The sequence below is a fragment of the Mastigoproctus giganteus genome, chromosome 14 (assembly GCF_048544385.1).
Source record: "Mastigoproctus giganteus isolate SK-2022 chromosome 14, ASM4854438v1, whole genome shotgun sequence".
Taxonomy (NCBI): domain Eukaryota; kingdom Metazoa; phylum Arthropoda; class Arachnida; order Uropygi; family Thelyphonidae; genus Mastigoproctus; species Mastigoproctus giganteus.
Window position 1 is genome coordinate 121,133,044 of NC_143588.1, and position 20,499 is coordinate 121,153,542.

The 20,499-nt window shown below is 36.9% G+C and overlaps 1 protein-coding gene across 3 annotated transcripts in view; it reads right to left on the minus strand.

The window, feature by feature from the left end:
* LOC150075695 (E3 ubiquitin-protein ligase RNF220-like) overlaps nucleotides 1–20,499 on the minus strand; it is a 226,643-nt gene that overhangs the window by 26,999 nt on the left and 179,145 nt on the right. For all 3 annotated transcript variants that reach the window (XM_090388362.1, XM_090388364.1, XM_090388361.1), the window contains 2 exons: nucleotides 15,487–15,601; nucleotides 9,583–9,669 (listed from right to left, as the gene is read on the minus strand). In XM_090388362.1, coding sequence (XP_090244488.1) covers nucleotides 9,583–9,669; nucleotides 15,487–15,601 — 202 coding nt within the window. The remainder of the gene's footprint in view (nucleotides 1–9,582; nucleotides 9,670–15,486; nucleotides 15,602–20,499) is intronic.

A 20,499-nucleotide genomic window follows, 5' to 3' on the forward strand; every position in this document is an offset into this window, starting at 1 on the left:
CGACATCTTTTTTTCAGATGAGGTCTCCATACTTGAACACACTATTCCAAATGTGGTCATATAATTGCCTTATACAGTGGGATTATGACCTCTCTATCTCTACAAGATAATGTTCGATAAATCATCAAACATTATTCTGTAGAGATAGAGAGGTTATAATCCCACTGTATAAGGAAATAGGGAGTTTGCCAAGGGATTATCCTGGCTGTCTGTTTACAATGCTCATAAAACTTCATAACTGCCCATATCGTAACTCCCAGATCCCTTCCTTCCTCTACTGTTTTTAATTCAACCCCATCAAATATACGAGGGGGTATCAAAAAGTTCAAACTCTTACCAAGAAATAATAGCCCTTGAAAGGTGAAACTTCACAGGAACTTTAATCCTTTTCTATGTACTCACCATGTGTAGTAACACATTCTTCCATCTATGGATCAGTTGCTTAATGCCTTGATCATAGAAGTCTGCAATTTTTGCCCGAAACCACGATTCCACTTCATTCCTGAGACGAATCACAGCAGCGTCCATGCAATATTTCTACATTTCTCGAAACAAGAAGTCTGACCATGTTAGGTGAGAAGAGTAGGGTAGTTCGAAGCCAAACTGGGCAACAAAGTTGATGGTGGCAATGGCTGTATGAGTCGGTCTGACAGAAGACAGACACCTTTGGTTAACATTCCACACCTTTTTCACCTTTCAAGCATTGTGTAACTTTTTCAAAATATTTCTGTAGTATTCTCTGGTAAGTGTGTCAGGATAACTTCTTTTCTGTCCCAAAACATGGACAACACTTTCTTTGGAGATGGAAGGGTTTTTGCCCTTTTGGGAGGTGGGGAGGAGGCGTGCTTCCACTGCTCTGACATGTCTCCAGATCATACTGGTACACCCAGCATTTGTCACCAACTGATCAAAAAATTTCTCAACATCTTTACACAAATCCAACAGTTGGCGAGAGCATTGCTCCTGCAAAGGTGTTAGCAATTTTGGAACTCATCATGCAGAGGCCTTATACAGATGGTCAGGTAAAATGCTGTGGGCAGATCCATAACTTATTCCCACTGCATTTGCGATAAAATGAATTGTCACACATCTGTCATTCAGCACCAGCTGCTCAACCTTTGCAACCGTCTCACTGTCTGTGGATGAGCAAAGGTTGAGACACTTATACGACCACACTGGAACTCCCATTCCACTTTTTTAGAGTGTCATAGGTTGGACAATTCTACCCATACACAGATTTCAATTCTTCATTAATTTCCTGAGCTTTCTTGCCCTGCAAATGCAGGAACTTGATCACTGCTCGATACTCCACTTTGTCAACCATAGCATCCTTCCTCAGATTCCGGGCTCCACCTCTAGTGTACGATCACCTATGGGAATGAAATTTCACATGTTAGTTATTGAATATGTAGACAACTTATATTAAAAACAGCATCTTCCTACTGATCTTTTATCTAGATCAGAGTAGGAACTTTTTTTTGATACCACCCTCATATAATTTATTTTGTGGTTGCTATTCCATAAGTGCATTTGCTGCATTAAAACATAGCCACAGCTTTTCTGTCTGTTCAAGTCATCCCAAAGGAGTACTGCTTGGTAATGATCATTAACAATTCTACCAATATTTACGTAGTCTGAAAATTTCGACATCATGCCTTCTATCCCTTCGTCGATGTCATTTATAAAAATCAGAAACAACAGTGGTCCAAGAACCGATCCTTGGGGGGGGGGGGGGGAATCCACTTATGACATCACACCAGTCTGAAGCATATCCACTGATCACAACCTTCTGCCCTGCAACCATCCAGCAATTCATTTTAAAATATTTCCAGTAATCCCAATATGTTCCAAGTTTATACAAACCTCTCATGAAGGACTGAGTCCAATGATTTGCCAAAATCCAAATAAGTTGTTGAAACTGTTCAATACATCCAGCTCATAAGTGTACTCATTTGTGTACCAGACTAACGAAACCACATTGTGTCCTTCAGAATGCCGAATCTATCTAAATATCCCTTGTAATCCATTTGTATATGGATTACACTCTTAATCATTGCCTCTAAGATTTTCCCTACCACTGAAATCAGACTAACCAGTCTATTACCGACTTCACTCTTAGAACTGCTTTCACGTATTCATTATATGCCGGCACTTCTCCAATCCAAAGGAATCTCTCTCACATCCAAAGTTGCCCTCATAATTAACTTCAATGGTTCAATACACTCCCTTGCAGTCTCTTGCAAAATGGCAAAAGAGATTATTAATTGTGTATGTAAAGATCATTATTATAAGTAATGAATATTTTGCATCAACATTCACACATGAGGAGTTATTCAGCAAGGGGAATGCCAGAGGTGTATTCAACTCTAGCAGTAAGCTACAGAATCTTGAAATAACTGGGAGTAAAGTGGAGGAGAAACTGTTGAAGATAAACACAAGAAAGGCACCCGGGGTGGATGGGATCTATCCAGTTATATTAAAGGAGGCAGCAAAGGAAGTAAGCAAACCCTTAGCCATAATTACGAGAGCTTCCTTGGACTCGGGGGAGGTACCCACAGACTGGAGATATGCAAGTGTGACCCCAATTCACAAAGGAGGATCAAAGGCTAACACAAGTAATTATAGACCTGTGAGTTTAACTTCTGTTCCAGGAAAATTAATGGAGGTATTAGTTAAAGAAGCACTGCAGGATCATTTAGACAAGACTTCAATTATAGCTCGGACACAGCATGGTTTTGTTAAAGGGAAGTGTTGCCTGACCAATTTGATTGGATACTATGATGCAGTAACAAAGGAACTGGATGCAGGGAATAACTTGGATATTATATACTTGGATCTTAGAAAGGCTTTTGATACTGTTGCACATGGAAGACTGCTACACAAATTGGAGCAGTGTGACATTGGAGGCAAATTGCTGCTATGGATAAAGGGGTGGTTGAGGGGGAGAAGACAGAGTGGTAATCAATGGACACTGCTCATTGTGGACTAATGTTATTAGTGGAGTCCCTCAGGGCTCAGTGTTGGGTCCATTATTGTTTTCTGTATTTATAAATGATATTGATGATGGTATATCAAGCTTAATGTCCAAGTTTGCAGACGATACAAAGGTTGGCAGGGTTGTCAAGGACACTACTGACACTATGCTGCTGCAACAGGATCTGGAAAGGTTGAGCAGATGGGCTGAGAGGTGGCAAATGAAGTTTAACATTGACAAATGTAAAGTACTACACATGGGAAACAGCAACCCCAGAGCAATGTATCAACTCTGTGGTACTACACTGACAGTGGTAGAGAATGAAAGGGACTTGGGGGTGGTTGTGCAGGCAGATATGAAGTTCTCTGAGCAGTGCAGACGGGCTGCAAGAGTAGCTCATGGAGTATTGTCAATGATATACAGGAATTTTTCCAGCAGGGATAAGGAGGTGATTATTCCATTGTATAAGGCAATGGTCAGGCCACACCTAGAGTACTGTATACAGGTCTGGAGGCCTCATTTCAAGAAGGATGTAGAGCTGCTGGAACGACAGAGAAGGGCAACAAGATTAGTGAATGGAACAAAGGGGTGCTCTTACGAAGAAAGGCTTAAGTTTTGCAAATTACAGTGTCTGGAGACTAGGCACCAGCGAGGTGATCTGATAGAGGTGTATAAAGCCTTGAATGGTTTAAGCATGCTCAATGCTGATGGGATTCTTCCTCTAGCTCAGAATAATCACCTGAGAGGGCATAAATTCAAATTGAGGAAAGACAGATGTAGGATAGACGTGCGGAAATTTGCCTTTAGCCAGCGGGTGGTTGATTGGTGGAACAGACTCCCATCCCTTGTGGTGGAGGTTGATAGCCTAAATAAGTTTAAGGCTCAGCTGGACAGGTATTTTGAACGAACAGAGGGGTGAAGTGGAAGTGGCTTTTTTTTTTTTTTTTTTTTTTGGCTGATGCTGCATAAGCTTGCTTTCTTGCATCAAATGCCTCTACTAATGCTAATGCTAATAAGTATTTCATAGACCCATATTATAAGTATAGAATCGCAGATAACCTGAACAGTTTAATATAAACAAAAAAATAAACAGAGCTATTCTAATTTGTTTCAATTTTTCCTTATAAGTATAATATTCCTATTATTCTGTTTAACATGTGGATTAGGCTTTTATATGTTAAAATTATTATAACTGCTAAATGGGTTAATGTCAATAAATCAAATTCTAAAAAGTTCAATATTAGTCTATTAAAAAAATCACTATATGAAAACTTTGTTGTTACCCCAACTGATAAAGCAAAGAATAACTACAGCATCATTTGTAAAATGATTTTATTGCGATAAACTTAATCATGAATTATATAATGGTAACACACATAAGGTAATTAATTCAAATATTACTATAATGTGACTTATGGCAAAATATAAAAAAATTAAATGTTAGTTAAAATTAAAAATACAAAGTTTCCTTTTGTATATGTAATACATAAATTCCATAAATTCCCAGTTGGATTTAGATACATTACTTCCTGTAAAGATAGTTATATAAAAGCACCTAGTAAAATCTGCTCAATATAATTATTGATAACCTAGATAAACCTATATTTATAAACAACAGCATGCCAGTATTACAAACCATGGTATCACTTGATAATCAGATTAAATATATAGGTACTTATGATTTCAATAATCTGTTCACTAGTATCTCTCATGACAACATGAAGATTGTATTAAAGCACTATTATGATTACCATAATGACTCTGATGAGTATAATAAGGAACTGTACAGGGAAATAGAATGGGCCAGTAAATCAGAGAGTCTTATAATGGGAGATTTTAATTTCCCAGATATTGACTGGAATTTGGGGGCTGGTTACTCACACACTAGCAGGGCTTTTGTGGATTTATTGGATGATTGTTTTCTACATCAGCATGTTCGGGAGGCAACTAGAGGGAGTAATACTCTTGATTTGATTATCAGCAGTGATTCTTCATGCATTAAGAATCTGCAGATAAATGAACCACTAGGTGGCAGTGATCACAGTGTGCTGAAGTGGGATTTACTCAAAGAGGTAACTACTATTAGGGGTAAAGGGAAGGGTTATTGCTTCCGTAAAGGCGACTACGATGGACTGAGACAGTATTTAAATTCTATACAGTGGGACCAACTGATGATGTTACCAACAGCAAATTCAAAATGGGAAGCATTCAAAGAACTTATTTTGGAAGCTACTAGGCTTTACATACCAACTAAGAAATATTGTTCAAGGTTTAGGCCAAAATGGATGTCAGATGAACTAATGAGGCATATGGCAGAGAAGAAAAATGCATGGGATACTTACAAATTAACACATGACACAGAAGCCTATGATAGATACAAGTTGATATGCAACCAAGTTACAAAGGAGGTTAGGCAGGCGAAGGCAGATTACGAGAAGTCCTTGGCAAGGGATGCAAAGAAAAACAGCAAAGAGTTCTTTACTTATGTAAACTCTAGAAGGAAGGGGATGAATCAGATTGGTCCACTTGATATTGATGGGTCAACTGTTGATGATCCTGCTCAGGTAGCTAACAAACTAAATGAATATTTTGCATCGACATTCACACATGAGGAGTTATTCAGCAAGGGGAATGCCAGAGGTGTATTCAACTCTAGCAGTAAGCTACAGAATCTTGAAATAACTGGGAGTAAAGTGGAGGAGAAATTGTTGAAGATAAACACAAGAAAGGCACCTAGGGTGGATGGGATCTATCCAGTTATATTAAAGGAGGCAGCAAAGGAAGTAAGCAAACCCTTGGCCATAGTTATGAGAGCTTCCTTGGACTCAGGGGAGGTACCCATGGACTGGAAATGTGCAAATGTGACCCCAATTCACAAAGGAGGATCAAAGGCTGAAACAAGTAATTATAGACCTGTGAGCTTAACTTCTGTTCCAGGAAAATTAATGGAGGCACTGGTTAAAGAAGCACTGCAGGATCATTTAGACAAGACTTCAGTTATAGCTCAGACACAGCATGGTTTTGTTAAGGGGGAGTCTTGCCTGACCAACTTGATTGGATACTATGATGCAGTCACAAAAGAGCTGGATGCAGGGAATAACTTTGATATTATATACTTGGATCTTAGAAAGGCTTTTGATACTGTTGCACATGGAAGACTGCTACACAAATTGGAGCAGTGTGACATTGGAGGCAAATTGCTGCTATGGATAAAGGGGTGGTTGAGGGGGAGAAGACAGAGAGTGGTAATCAATGGACACTGCTCATCGTGGACTAATGTTATTAGTGGAGTCCCTCAGGGCTCAGTGTTGGATCCATTATTGTTTTCTGTATTTATAAATGATATTGATGATGGTATATCAAGCTTAATGTCCAAGTTTGCAGATGATACAAAGGTTGGCAGGGTTGTCAAGGAAACTACTGACACTATGCTGCTGCTGCAACAGGATCTGGAAAGGTTGAGCAGATAGACTGAGAGGTGGCAAATGAAGTTTAACATTGACAAATGTAAAGTACTACACATGGGAAACAGCAACCCCAGAGCAACGTATCAACTCTGTGGTACTACACTGACAGTGGTAGAGAATGAAAGGGACTTGGGGGTGGTTGTGCAGGCAGATATGAAGTTCTCTGAGCAGTGCAGACGGGCTGCAAGAGTAGCTCATGGAGTATTGTCAATGATATACAGGAATTTTTCCAGCAGGGATAAGGAGGTGATTATTCCATTGTATAAGGCAATGGTCAGGCCACACCTAGAGTACTGTATACAGGTCTGGAGGCCTCATTTCAAGAAGGATATAGAGCTGCTGGAACGACAGAGAAGGGCAACAAGATTAGTGAATGGAACAAAGGGGTGCTCTTACGAAGAAAGGCTTAAGTTTTGCAAATTACAGTGTCTGGAGACTAGGCACCAGCGAGGTGACCTGATAGAGGTGTATAAAGCCTTGAATGGTTTAAGCATGCTCAATGCTGATGGGATTCTTCCTCTAGCTCAGAATAATCACCTGAGAGGGCATAAATTCAAATTGAGGAAAGACAGATGTAGGATAGACGTGCGGAAATTTGCCTTTAGCCAGCGGGTGGTTGATTGGTGGAACAGACTCCCATCCCTTGTGGTGGAGGTTGATAGCCTAAATAAGTTTAAGGCTCAGCTGGACAGGTATTTTGAACGAACAGAGGGGTGAAGTGGAAGTGGCTTTTTTTTTTTTTTTTTGGCTGATGCTGCATAAGCTTGCTTTCTTGCATCAAATGCCTCTACTAATGCTAATAATTTTCTATATTGTACCAAATCCTACTGGTCTGGACTATTAGACTTATGCTTATTTAAACTTTATGTATTTAATGGATTAGCTTTATTTATACAAAATAAAGGTATTGCTATGAGAGCTAATTATTTTTATGCTGTGGCCAATCTTTACCTACATTATTTTGAAAAAATATTATTAGGTACAGATTTATAGATGACCTATTTGCTGCATTAAAATAAACTTAATTGTAAAGAAAGTATAGCAAATATATAGCCAATGGATTTAACTATTGAATGTACTAACATAATGAGAATGTCGACAGCTTACTTATTTGGATATGCTTCTGATTAAACCTGACCATGTTGCTATCAATGTATATGACAAAAGAGTTGTTCCAACTTTAAAACTATCAGTTTTCTTAATTGTTAGTGAATATTTCTAAAAAAATTCATAGTAATATAATAACAAAGCAATGCTTAAGAATATTTAAAATCTGTAATAATATTAGGGCATTAATACAAAAACTGCTCAGTATTTAAATTTAAACATAATCTAATTTTATCAAATTTCATCTTAAAAGTATGTTACGTGCATGCAATAAAACTTATATTGTTTGTGATGATGACATATGGACAACAGAGCTATAATTATATAGTTTCTCATAACTATTGGCTTTTTTCAGAGTTTGTATCTGTCTGCTTATGGGGAGGTGTATGTATAGTTCTATATATATTTGTATGGTTGGCTTTGTCATTAGTCTCTACATATGTCTTATAGTTAATGAGAGTCTGTACCCATATTGCTAATGGCATATCCCCTTTTTAAAAAAACCTTTACATTCCATAGCTTATGACCATAACTGATGTTTTGCTATGCTATGTATGCAGTTTCTTCTTTTCATTTCGGCTCTCATTCTTAACATCTGCTAATTAATATATTAGCAACTATGGTGTGTGCACATTTTCACTTCAAGTAGCAGGCACTTAGCGGCAATTTTGAAACTTAAGTCTGGCCATTCTGTGCTTGACGCTGCACAATAAGGATGCTTGTCACTTATGTTGTCTAATAATTTTTCTTCATTATTCTGTATTGTAACTGTGTCACTATTTGCGGACCAACAGTCCCTTTATACCAGTGAACAACAGCTAAACTTATACCCACCTCTAGTTAAATTTAAATTAACATAACATATTATACATTTGTATATATAAATATAATTAACTTATGCTTTATATAATATCCATTGTATTTTGATATATTGTTCAATTAGTATAGGATCACATAAATGGAGAGTGCCAATTGCTAATTACTTTTACTAGTGCGTCAATGGGTGTTGGTCCCTGAATTAGTGCTAATGGATGTATTCAGACAATAACTGGCATTATTATTATTATTATTATTGCTCTTATATTATTTCTCCCTGATTGGGGAATTCCACCCCTGATAGGTACTGCTACCAAGTACACAGGATGGTTGTTACGTCTGGCATTACTGTTGGTTGAGGAACTCTGACTATCCTACAGGTGTTCAGGATTGATTGTGAATTTCTGGAGTTCCTTGCAGATGTTCTCTGGGACACCTGTTGCTGATAGGCTGTTATGTAGGGTCTTTGGCAATGGTTGAAGCAATAATCAGGATAGTTGTTACTTGTTGCATATGCCATATCTCTTTGATCTCCTGTCTTAGGTTCATGTACTTCCTGTTCTTTTTAGTATTACATTACTTTCAGCAGATAGTTTTAGCTATATAACAACTTTAAGAGCTGCTATGTGGGATTTCATATCCCACATAGCAGCTCACATAGAACAATTTCTTTACAACTATTTCATCTGCATGTTGTCACTAGACACTACCTGCTAACAAGAGACCAGTTAGCCCTAAAACAGGCTGTCATTGCAGCCTGCTTTTAGAGAGGTAATTTATTTGTAAGCACTGCAATACCAGATGAACTCTTTACAAAGGCAAATTTGTGTACCAGACCAACTCTTTACAAAGGCAAATTTGTTCTGAAAATTAAGATCACTGCATTATCTAGCAATGTTTAAATCTTTCTGGCTGGAAAAACATGAAAGGACAAATAAAATTGATGATAAGAGTGGCGGAATGTTTTTTTTTTTTTTTTAATATTTCTGGGTCTTAAAATATTTCACAGAGTTTACTGTAAGTTTCTTAATAAATGCATATTGTTTTCATCCTCTAGGTAGTACAATACTTCAAATAAGGTACAGATGAAAATGTGAATTTTTTTCAAAAAATAACTCCAAACATAACTGTAATCATTTCAAATAGTGCAAATTATAAAAAATAAAATAAATAAAAAAAAACTAGCTATAATAAATTTATATTAATGGCTCTAATTACATTAGTAATGCCCTTCTTAACTGCTGTCGTTCTTTATCTTCATTTGGTTCATCTGCTTTGCATGGTATCACATCAGCTTCTGTGTATCTAAAATATTGAAGTCAAGGAAGAATAAACACAAAAAAAAAAGTTCTCAATTCAATCCAGACACAGTCATTGTTTCATAAAAAGGAAAACAGAAAAATTTCTGTTAAAAAAAAAAACCTTCATTTAGCTATTGATATGATTATGCTTTAACACATTTTTTTGGAACTGCCTAGAAAAAAAAAATGTATATACTGCCAACTATTCCAAGATATGACAAATTTCTTGAATCATTTGTAAAAGGTATAGGTCTATCTAATCATTTTAGATAGACCTATACCTTTTACATTTTATACATTTTTTCCCATATGCAGCTTAAATTCAAAATTTTTGCTTTTATATGTTTCTTTTCTTTTCCTTTTTTTTTTTGCTTCGAAGGCTAAAAAAAAAATTTAAGATTTAAATACACCTTCTTTGACAGTAATTATTATCAGACGTCTCTGGGTTTAGCAACTCAGCATTTCTGGATATATCTTGCAATTGACATCAACTCTCCCTTTCTCTACTGACAAAGATAAACATTTTCTGATTCTCAGTTTTTAGAGTATTAGTTACACAATACAAGAGAGACTTTCTATAATATGCTTCCATTCTTCTGGGTACTGATTGAGCTAACCTCTAAATTCAACCAAACGGTCAACTTCAACTACCCACGCAGGCATTTATTCCAATGACTAACAACTCATGGCCAAAGGAAAGGAAATGAAAGGAAAAATTCCAACAATGGAGTTTGCAATTCTTCCTCCTTAGCTTATATTTAACCCCATCATTCTAGCATTTTATTATCCCCAGAGCTTTGTAAATCTCAATAGATCTTTTTTAAGTTCCTAATTATCAAGCTCTGTAGCCAACATATTCAAAGTGCTAGCTCATATGGCTGCCCTTTTGCCAGCTCTTACCAGGTATAATGTCCATCACTAGACCTAGATATATAAGCACTGTGTGGTTTCACAATTGTCTTATATAGTAAAATTATGTCCTCCCTATCTTTACATACATTTGTTTTAAAATTCATGGAGGGACGGCAAGGATCATTGTTGCCACCCATCTGCACTGCACAGAGAACTTTGCTTGAATCATAAATTTCTTTCATTCTACTGTTTTTTAATTCAGTTCTTCAAAGTGTATTCTGAGGTTTTTATTCATGTAGAACTTTGCATTTTGCAGAATATAAATCATAGCTGCCACTTACCTGACCATCTGCAATGCCTATCCAGTTCTAGTTACTCACCATTATACTAACATCTACAAATTTTGACATCACATTTTGTATCCCTTCACTAATTCATTTTAGAAAATTAGCAAAGGAAACTTGAAGCAGGACCGATCTGTAATATTTAGTACCGGTGTGCAAAAAAAAAAAAAAAAAAAAAAGTGGTGCCCCAATCTCCTAACAAAAATTTTGTATACTTACTTCACATTTCTGTGTAAAGAAAAACATGAATTAAATTTTTACTACAAATGTAGTTAAATTTTTACTACAATTAAATTAAAATTAAATTTTTACTACAAATGTAGTAAAAATTTAATTTTCATTTGCATATACTCAAATTATTTATTAAATTACTTGAAAATGAACATCATATAAATATTACAATATATGGATTACAAACGATAAGAAAAACATAGTACAATAAAATTAACAAAATGCAAAATTTTACAAAAATTGAAAACATTCTTATTATTTTATCTACATCAATTTCGTCTAATACTTTTATGTTTTATAATTATCAATTTCATCTAGTACTTCATGCATGCTAGAGCTAGTGTGCCCCTATCGTGCTCGGCACCCACGTGCAGCACACACCACATACCACACTTGGACCAGCTCTGATCTGAGGGATCCCAATTCTAACCTAATTCATTCTGAAGAAATTAAAATCAATTACATCCTTTTGCCACTGTTTTTGTAGCTATTCCATAATTGATCTAAATATAAGTTGAACATATTGCAATCACAACATGTTCAGCTTACATTACAATCTCTTTGTGCAGGACTGAGCCAATTCTTTGAAAAAGTCCAAATAAACAATGTCAAAATTATTTCCTACATCCAATGCATGAGTTTCACTGTTATAGTATTTTACCACAATAGCTAAATAAGTTTCCCTTTACAAAACCATGCCAATTCTCTTCAGATAAACCGTTTCTATCTATATAATAAATCTATCTATCTATATAAATCATTGCCTTTGTGATTTTTCTCTACCACCGAAAAATGAGTTCCCTCAACAATGACCTATTTACACATAAAGAGAATTTTCTAAGACTAAAATATTCAAAAGACAATGTCACTCTACTCACAGCTATTTGTTATTTATTTTATTTTTTTTTTCAAGAGGAGTGTTTCCATTTACAATGGGTTTCTTCAGCCTACAAGTTATTTTTTGGCAGAAATTTTTTCCCGCCATAAAGTGCAGTTCAAGGTGTCTTGGTCAGTTAAGCCTTGGCCTGTCATGCATTCCCATACTCCATCCATCCATGTCCTCCTAGGTCTTCCTCTTCTCCTTCTTCCAGGATAGCCTTTGGATATCTGGTTTCCTGCATCCATTTTACATGTCCATGCCCTTTGATAGTGTCAATAATATTCTTTTTCACTTCCATTTTCTCTCTTAAGTCTTTATTCCATTTTCTGTCTCTTCTAGAAGTTCTTGCTGAGCATCTCCAAAAATCCATTTCTGTGGAGAGCAATTTGTTTTCCACTCGCCTATTCAACATCCAGGTTTCAGCCCCATACAATAGAAGACTTTGTACAATCATTTGAAATATAAGTTTAGTTCTTTATTTTATTTAACCCCGGGGGCTCACATCTGGTGAGTATGGGCTTGGCACACCCAGGGTCCTGAGCTGGATATCATCATTCTTCTCTTTCTTGATTATTCCTTTCTACTTTTGACTCTCTCTCTCTCTCTCTCTCTCTCTCTCGGTAACTCAGGAATTTTTTTTTCGGATATGACTTGGCAAACAGAAAAGGACAATAATTTTGCACCTTGCCATATGGTGCAAGGAAGCCAGAAGCATAAGCTTCTGGCTTCCTTGCACCATATGGCTAATAATAATAAAATGTCTGCTCCATAGAACAGAATTTAACAAGCCGATAGCCTGTTTGCCACCTGCAATTCTCTTATTGATCTCTGCTTGGGATGATCCATCGCTTTGTAAGATTGATCCCAAATATTTGAATTTATCAACTTGCTTGATTTTAAAACCTGCAATATTTAGAATTGTGTCCTGATCCTGAAGACAACATTTCAGTCTTGCTAAAATTGATTTTTAGATCCCATTGTTTATATTCCTCAAACAATTGATGACATGCATAGTCTGCAACTTCTAAGTCTTGCACTATCACCACTTGATCTGATACCACTTGTTCTGATAGTCTGCAAAAAGTAAATTGTGAATATAGGTGTTCTTATTAACTGGCAATCCAATTTTATTGCATTTTTTTGATCAGGATCTTAGGCAGATGTCAATATAAATTTTGAAAAGTGTTGGTGACATGCAACAGCCTTGTAATAAGCCTTTTGAAGTGTGGAATTCAGGTGACAAAGCTGATCTCACTTTAATTCTGCATCTTTTATTCCTGTAAATTATCTTAATAATGTTAATCAGTTGTCCATCAATATTTGCCTCTTTCAGCGCTTCCCATAAGTTTTCTTGGAACACAGTCATATGCCTTTCCAAGGTCAATGAAAATCAAAGATTTCTTTTCCTTTCAATTGGCATTTTTCAAGGACCTGTCGTACTGTTGAGATATGGTCTATACATAACCTCCCGGCTGAAAAACCACTTTGTTCTTCTGACACCTCGATTCGGGCTCCTGATCCATTTTCCAAGAATCTTTAACGGTGGATTCAGGATACATATTCCTCTGTAATTTGAACAGCCTTTCCGATCGCCCTTCTTATAAATTGATGTGATATATCCTGTTGTCGTTTATTTCAGTATTTCTTCTCCTCTCAGTATACCATTCAACAGTTTTTGTATCAGAACAGCCACTCCTCTTCCTCCATATTTCAGAAGTTCCATATAAACTCCTCCAGGTCCAGGTGATTTGCCATTCCTTCCTTCCTTCCTTTAGCAAGAGTTCCACTTCCCTAACAGAAACTTTTAAGCCTGAGTCTGCTACACCGAAATCCTCCACCATCTTGAATGCTTCCTGGTCTTCTTTTAAAAGTCCTTCACAGTACTTCATCCAGTCTTTTAAAGGTATTAATTGCAAACCAGCATTGTGTTTATTCTGTTTTCTCAAGTCTTTAAGGACCTTCCACGATTCCGCTGATCACTTGAAGCCCAATTTGTTATTAATAGTCACACATTTCCTTTCCCATTCTTCATTTTTTGCTTCTACTACCAACCGATTGGCTATTTTTCTTCTTTTCAACATAAATGTTCCTATATGCATCATTCCTATCGCCCAGCCATTTCTGATATGCAAGTTTCTTTTCCTCTACAGCAGCTCTTACTTTCTCTGTAATCCAGTATTTTTTGGTCCTTGGCTCTTCTTTTTGCCTAGGATTTTATGAGCTATATTTTTTTTACAATATTTTTTAAATATTCGTAGATTTCTTCAGTATTACCTTTTATCTCTATGTTAATTGCAGCATCCAATCTCTGGGTGAAGTTGTTTCTAATGCTGTCGTCCTGAAGTAGTTCAACATTAAACTGATCCAATTGTAGCATTTCTCCTTCCCTGCATTGTTGGTTGTCCATGCTTATTTTCTTAATCTAGTTCCACCTCAGTGTTGTTTTAACAAGAAAATGGTCAGATCCACATTCAGCTCCTCTATAAGCTCTGACATCTTTCAATACATACGTCCCTGAATGTTTTGAAATAATGTAACCTATAACTGATCTAATTTGTCTTGTCTCCTGTGACCAAGTATATTTGTGGATATCCTTGTGTTGGAAAAATGTGTTGTTTATTCTCAAGTCTAACTGTTCACAGAGATTGAATAGTCTATCTCTGTTGTTGTTGTTCCTCTCTTTCTCTCCAAATCTTCCAATAACTTTGCTATTTTGTTGAGTTCCTACTCTTGCATTGAAATTCCCCATTAAAAATATCTTTTAGTTCTTAGGGATTTTTTTTATTGGTTCTCTCAGATCCTCCCAAAATTCATCCTTCAAGGTATCAGCTATGTCATTAGTCAGGGCATATATTCCCAAAATACATATTTCTCTCCCATACATTGTCAATTCCAATGAGATCATTCTTTCATTAATAAATTGCCAGTTTTTGATGTTATGTCTCAATTTCTTTTTAACAGCAATAGAAACTTCTGCTCTTGCTCTTTCACTCTTATTGACTCCACTCCAAAAATGGTAGTATTCTCCCATTAATTCCTCTCCACATCCCTTTTTCTTTGTCTCCAATAACACAACGATTTCTAAATTGAATTTTTGCAGTTCATCCAGAAGAAAGTTTCTTTTAGTTGAAAGACCTTGAATATTCCAGCATTCCAAAATTATTGTCCTTTTCTGTTTGCCAAGTCATATCCGAAAGTACAGTCAGTTTTCATTTTCACTTGTAGGTCGTTTAGCATTTGTGTATTTTTAACACTGAAATGAGGAGCTAGCCCGTTGCAGCAATCCCCAACCTGGAGGACCCAGGTATCTCTCTTAGTCTGGCCCCTACCCTTTGACCTGTAGCTAAGCTACCACTAACTTAGCTCTCTGGGTCATCGGGACATGCAAGGCCCCCCTCCCCCCACCGTGACAAGGTGGAGAATACCATCGGGGTAGCTGTTTGTTAATAGCACCCTTATATCAAACATAGGCGATAAATAAATTTAATTACAAGATAAGTAAAGTGAAGGATACTGGGGCTGCCCATAAGTAGCAGTGTCATCACCATCTACATTAAGATCTTGATCATCATTGTCATCATCATCATCCTCATCTTGATTAGCATGCCTTCCAACTTGAAACCCTGATGCTAGAAAAATACAAGGCAAAAATAAATGCATTCATTCAAAAGTCTATCTTTTTAGGTAATTTCTAGTTTGCTTATGCAATAAAACTCCTTATGTGTTAGCTAGACAATGTAAGTTTACAAGTTAAAACCTGATACTTTATATTAATTCAGTTTATTAGCCTAACCAAAATACAGATACATTAAATTAAATTAGAAGTTCCACCACTAGTCAAAAAAAAAATTTTAATGAATAAACATACTTTAATTAAATTTAGTTACAAAGCATGAAAGCTCCATAAATGTTACTTTAAATAAACATGCAGTAAGTACAGTTAGTGCTTTAGTGTCAATTATGCAACATCTCATATTGCAAATTCCTTTGCAAGAAGACACTCAAGCACTTTGAATAAAGCATCTTCCCAGAAGAGAAACATACTGCTATTTATTCTCAGTTGAATGCCACCACCAGCGTTTCAAAGACTATCTCCTCATCAGTTGGTAGGTGGGCACCCTACGGGTAGGAGCTAAAAATCCAGGTGTAACCTCACTGAACAAAGAAAGATGAAAAAAGTGAGGTTTAAATTCTGTACAATTTTAGAGCAAATGTTTCGATCTAAGGAGAGAAATTTAATTAATGTATGGCTAGTGTTTTAGCATCATACTGTATGTAGTTAAATTTTTCTGTATATAACTAAATACTGTAGGAAATTAAAATTTCTCAGCGTGATTTGTGCTGGTTGACAAGAGACTTGTTTTTACAGGGACGCGGTACGCTTGAATAAAAGGGGGTGCAAGAATATTTGCTGATGCTATTGAGGCAGTGATAGGTGGGTAAGAAAAATTGCTAGTTTGGGGTGGGAGAGATGCAGACTAATAGATTAAACAGAGCCATATGAAGAGGTGAAAGTGATTCTTGCACTACTACTAATGGTACATGCAGCAGCCTGGAAAGCAAGGTGTCTGGGAGTTCAGGCCCTGCTGTAGGTGTCATCATGGAACATGTTAGGGTAACTAAGGTACAAACATGCACATGTATACCTACATGTAGACTAATGTTAGGAGCACTGTAAATCAATTTGATGAATTTGAAATACTGATTAAGTTATCAAAAGCAGATACTGTAGGAAAAGCAGAAACATGGTGTCAATCATACATAAGTGATACCGAATTTGAATATTCGGAGTACGACATATACAGGAAGGACATAAGAAGCATAAAAAAAGCTTAGTTAAAAGCATATTCAATCTAAGGCAGTGCATCAAGTTGACATGGGTGATGAGTGCAATGATGTTGAGTCAATTTGGCGTGATACAAGCACTGGGAAAAGAAAATTGAGAGTAGGAGTGTGTTATAGGCCTTATGACCATGATGAGTATATCAAACAGCTATACAGAGAAATAGAGGGGGCCAGAAAATCAGAATGTCTCATAATGGGGGATTTTAACTTTCTAGCTGTTGACTGGAATTTGTGGGCTGGTCACTCAGAAATGGTTTTCTAAAGCAGCATGTTAGAGAGGCAATAAGAGGAAGCAATACTCTGGACCTGGTTATCAGCAGTAATTCTTCATTCATTAAAGGAAAAAGACCCACTAAGTGGCAACTATAATAACAGTGTACCAATGTGGAAGTTAACTAAAGATATAACTACTGTCTACAGTAAAGGAAAGGCTTTTGCAAGGGTTACTACAGGGGTCTCAGGCAGTTTTTATTTAAATCCTGTGCAGTGGGATCGACAGTTGATGTTACAAACAGCAAATTCTAAATTAATTCTGGGAAGTAACCAAAGAAACTACTAGGCTTTTCATGCCAACGAAGAAATACTGTTCAAAGCTTACACCTAAATGGATGTCAGATAAACTGAGATATGTGGCAGAGAAGAAAAGCATGGCAAGCAAATAAATTATCAGATGACACAGAAGCCTATGGTAGATACAAATTAGTCTTTAATCAAGTCACAGAGGAGGTTAGGCAAGCCAAGGCAGATTATAAGAAGTCTCTGGCAAAGAATGAAAATAAAACCAGCAAAGATTTCTACTTGTATTAACAGTAGAAGGAAAGGGTTCAATCACATTGAGCAACTTGATGTATGTTGGAAAATACCTATTCAGTTTGTCTGCACCCTGAGGTCCTTATGGGCTGGAGATGTGCAAATGTATCCCCAATTCATGAAGGGGGGATAAAAAGGTGACATCAGTAATTACAGACTTTTTAGCTTAATGTCTGTTCTGGGAAAATAATGGAATCATTGTTTAAAGAAGAAATACAGGACCATCTGGACAAGCATGCAATTATACTGCAATCACAGCATAGATTCTTGGCGGTCTTGTCTAACCAATCTGATAGGTTAGTATGATATAGTGACCAAGGAACAGGATGCAAAAAATAATTTCAACATCATATACTTGGATTTCGGGAAGGCTTTTGCTACTTTTGACACATAAAAGACTTCTGTATAAATTGAAAAAATGTGGTATTACGGGCAAGTTACTGCTATGGATAAAGGGATGTTTATAAGTGGAAGAAGACAGAGTGGTTATAAATGGGCACTGCTTTTTGTGGGAAAATGATATTAGTGGAGTTCCCCAGGGTTTATTGTGGGTCCATGGTTGTTTTCAATATTTATCAATGATACTGATGAAAGTATATCAGTTTTAATATCTAAGTTTGCAGATGATGCAAAGGTTGGCAGAGCGGTTAACGACAGTCATCAAGGTGAGCTACTGCAACAAGATCTAGGAAAATTGGGTCATTGGAAGAGAACTGGCAATTGAAGTTTAACATTGGCAAATGAGGGTACAGCATATGGGTAGCAGCAACTGCAGAGTAACTTATGAACTAGGTGGTACTACACTCAGGTTAGTGGAGAATGAAAAGGAACTGGAGGTAATTATGCAGTCAGACATGAAATTCTCTGAGCAGTGCAGATGGTCTGCAAGAGTAGACCATGGTGTCTTGTCAATGATATATAGAAACTGTTAATAAAGAAAAATATAAAATCAAAAGAAGTGCATCCAGTTGATATAGATGAACAGTGCACTGTTGAGTCAGTTTGGTGTGACATAAGCACTGCGAAAGCAAAAATTAGAGTAGGAGTGTGTTATAGGCCTAATGACTCGAATGAGTACAATGAACAATTGTACAGAGAAATAGAGTGGGCTAGTAAATCGGAATGTCTTATAATGGGGGATTTTAACTTCCCAGATATTGACTGGAACTTGTGGGTTGGGCACTCACACACTAGTCAGACTTTTGTGGATTTATTGGATGATTGTTTTCTGCAGCAGCATGTTCGAGAGGCAACCAGAGAGAGTAATACTCTTGATCTGGTTATCAGCAGTGATCATTCATGTATTAGGAATTTGCAGATAAAAGAACCACTAGGTGGCAGTGATCACAGTGTACTGACGTGGGATTTATTAAAGATTTCATTACCATCAGGGGTAAAGGAAGGGGTTTTTGCTTCCGTAAAGGCGAGTACAGTGGTCTCCGACAGTTTTTAAATTCTGTACAGTGGGATCAACTGACGATGTTACCAACAGTAAATTCTAAGTGGGAAGCATTCAAGGAATTAATCGTGGAAGCTACTAAAAGTTTCATACCTATTAAGAAATATTGTTCAAGGTTTAGGCCTAAATGGTTGTCAAATGAACTAATGAGACTCGTAACAGAGAAGAAAAATGCATGGGATGCATATAAATTATCAAGCGACTCAGAAGCCTATGGCAGATATAAGCTAGTCTGTAATCAGGTCACAAAGGAGGTTAGGCAGGCGAAGGCAGATTATGAGAAATCCTTGGCAAAAGATGCTAAGAAAAACAGCAAGGATTTCTTTACTTATATAAACTCTAAAAGGAAGGGGATGAATCTGATTGGTCCACTTGACATCGATGGTTCGACTGTTGATGATCCTGCTCAGATAGCAAACAAACTGAATGAGTATTTTGCATCTACATTCACACGTGAGGAATTATTAAGGTTTGAAAATGGCAGAAGGTTATCAAATTGTAGCAGGGTGCTTAATGATCTTGTAATAACTGAGAGCAAAGTGGAAGAGAAATTGTTGAAGTTAAACGTAAGAAAAGCACCTGGGGTGGATGGGATCTATCCAGTTATATTAAAGGAGGCGGCAAGGCAACTAAGCAAACCCTTAGCCATAATTATGAGAGCATCCTTGGACTCAGGGGAGGTTCCCACGGACTGGAGATGTGCAAATGTATCCCCAATTCACAAAGGGGGGGTCAAGGGGTGACACGAGTAATTACAGACCAGTTAGTTTAACTTCTGTTCCGGGTAAAATAATGGAGTCGCTGGTTAAAGATGCATTGCAGGATCATCTAGACAAGACTGCAGCAATAATTCAGACACAGCATGGGTTTGTTAAGGGAAAGTCTTGTCCGACAAATTTGATAGGATATTATGATGTGGTTACAAAGGAACTGGATGCAAAAAACAATTTTGATATCATATATTTGGATTTCAGGAAAGCTTTTGACACTGTTGCGCATGGAAGACTATTGTACAAATTGGAGCAGAATGGTATTAAGGGTAAGTTGCTACAATGGATAAAAGGATGGTTAAGTGGGAGAAGACAGAGGGTGGTAATCAATGGGTGCTGCTCTTCGTGGAGTCCCACAGGGTTCGGTGTTAGGTCCACTGTTGTTTTGTATATTTATCAATGATATTGATGAAGGTATATCAGGCTTAATGTCGAAGTTTGCAGATGATACAAAGGTTGGCAGGGTTGTTAATGACAGTAATGGCAGTCTGCTACTGCAACAGGATCTAGATAATTTGGGCAGATGGGCTAAGAAGTGGCAACTGAAGTTTAACCTTGACAAATGCAAAGTACTGCATATGGGTAGAAATAACCCCAGAGAAACGTACCAACTGTGTGGTACTACACTTAAGGTGGTAGAAAA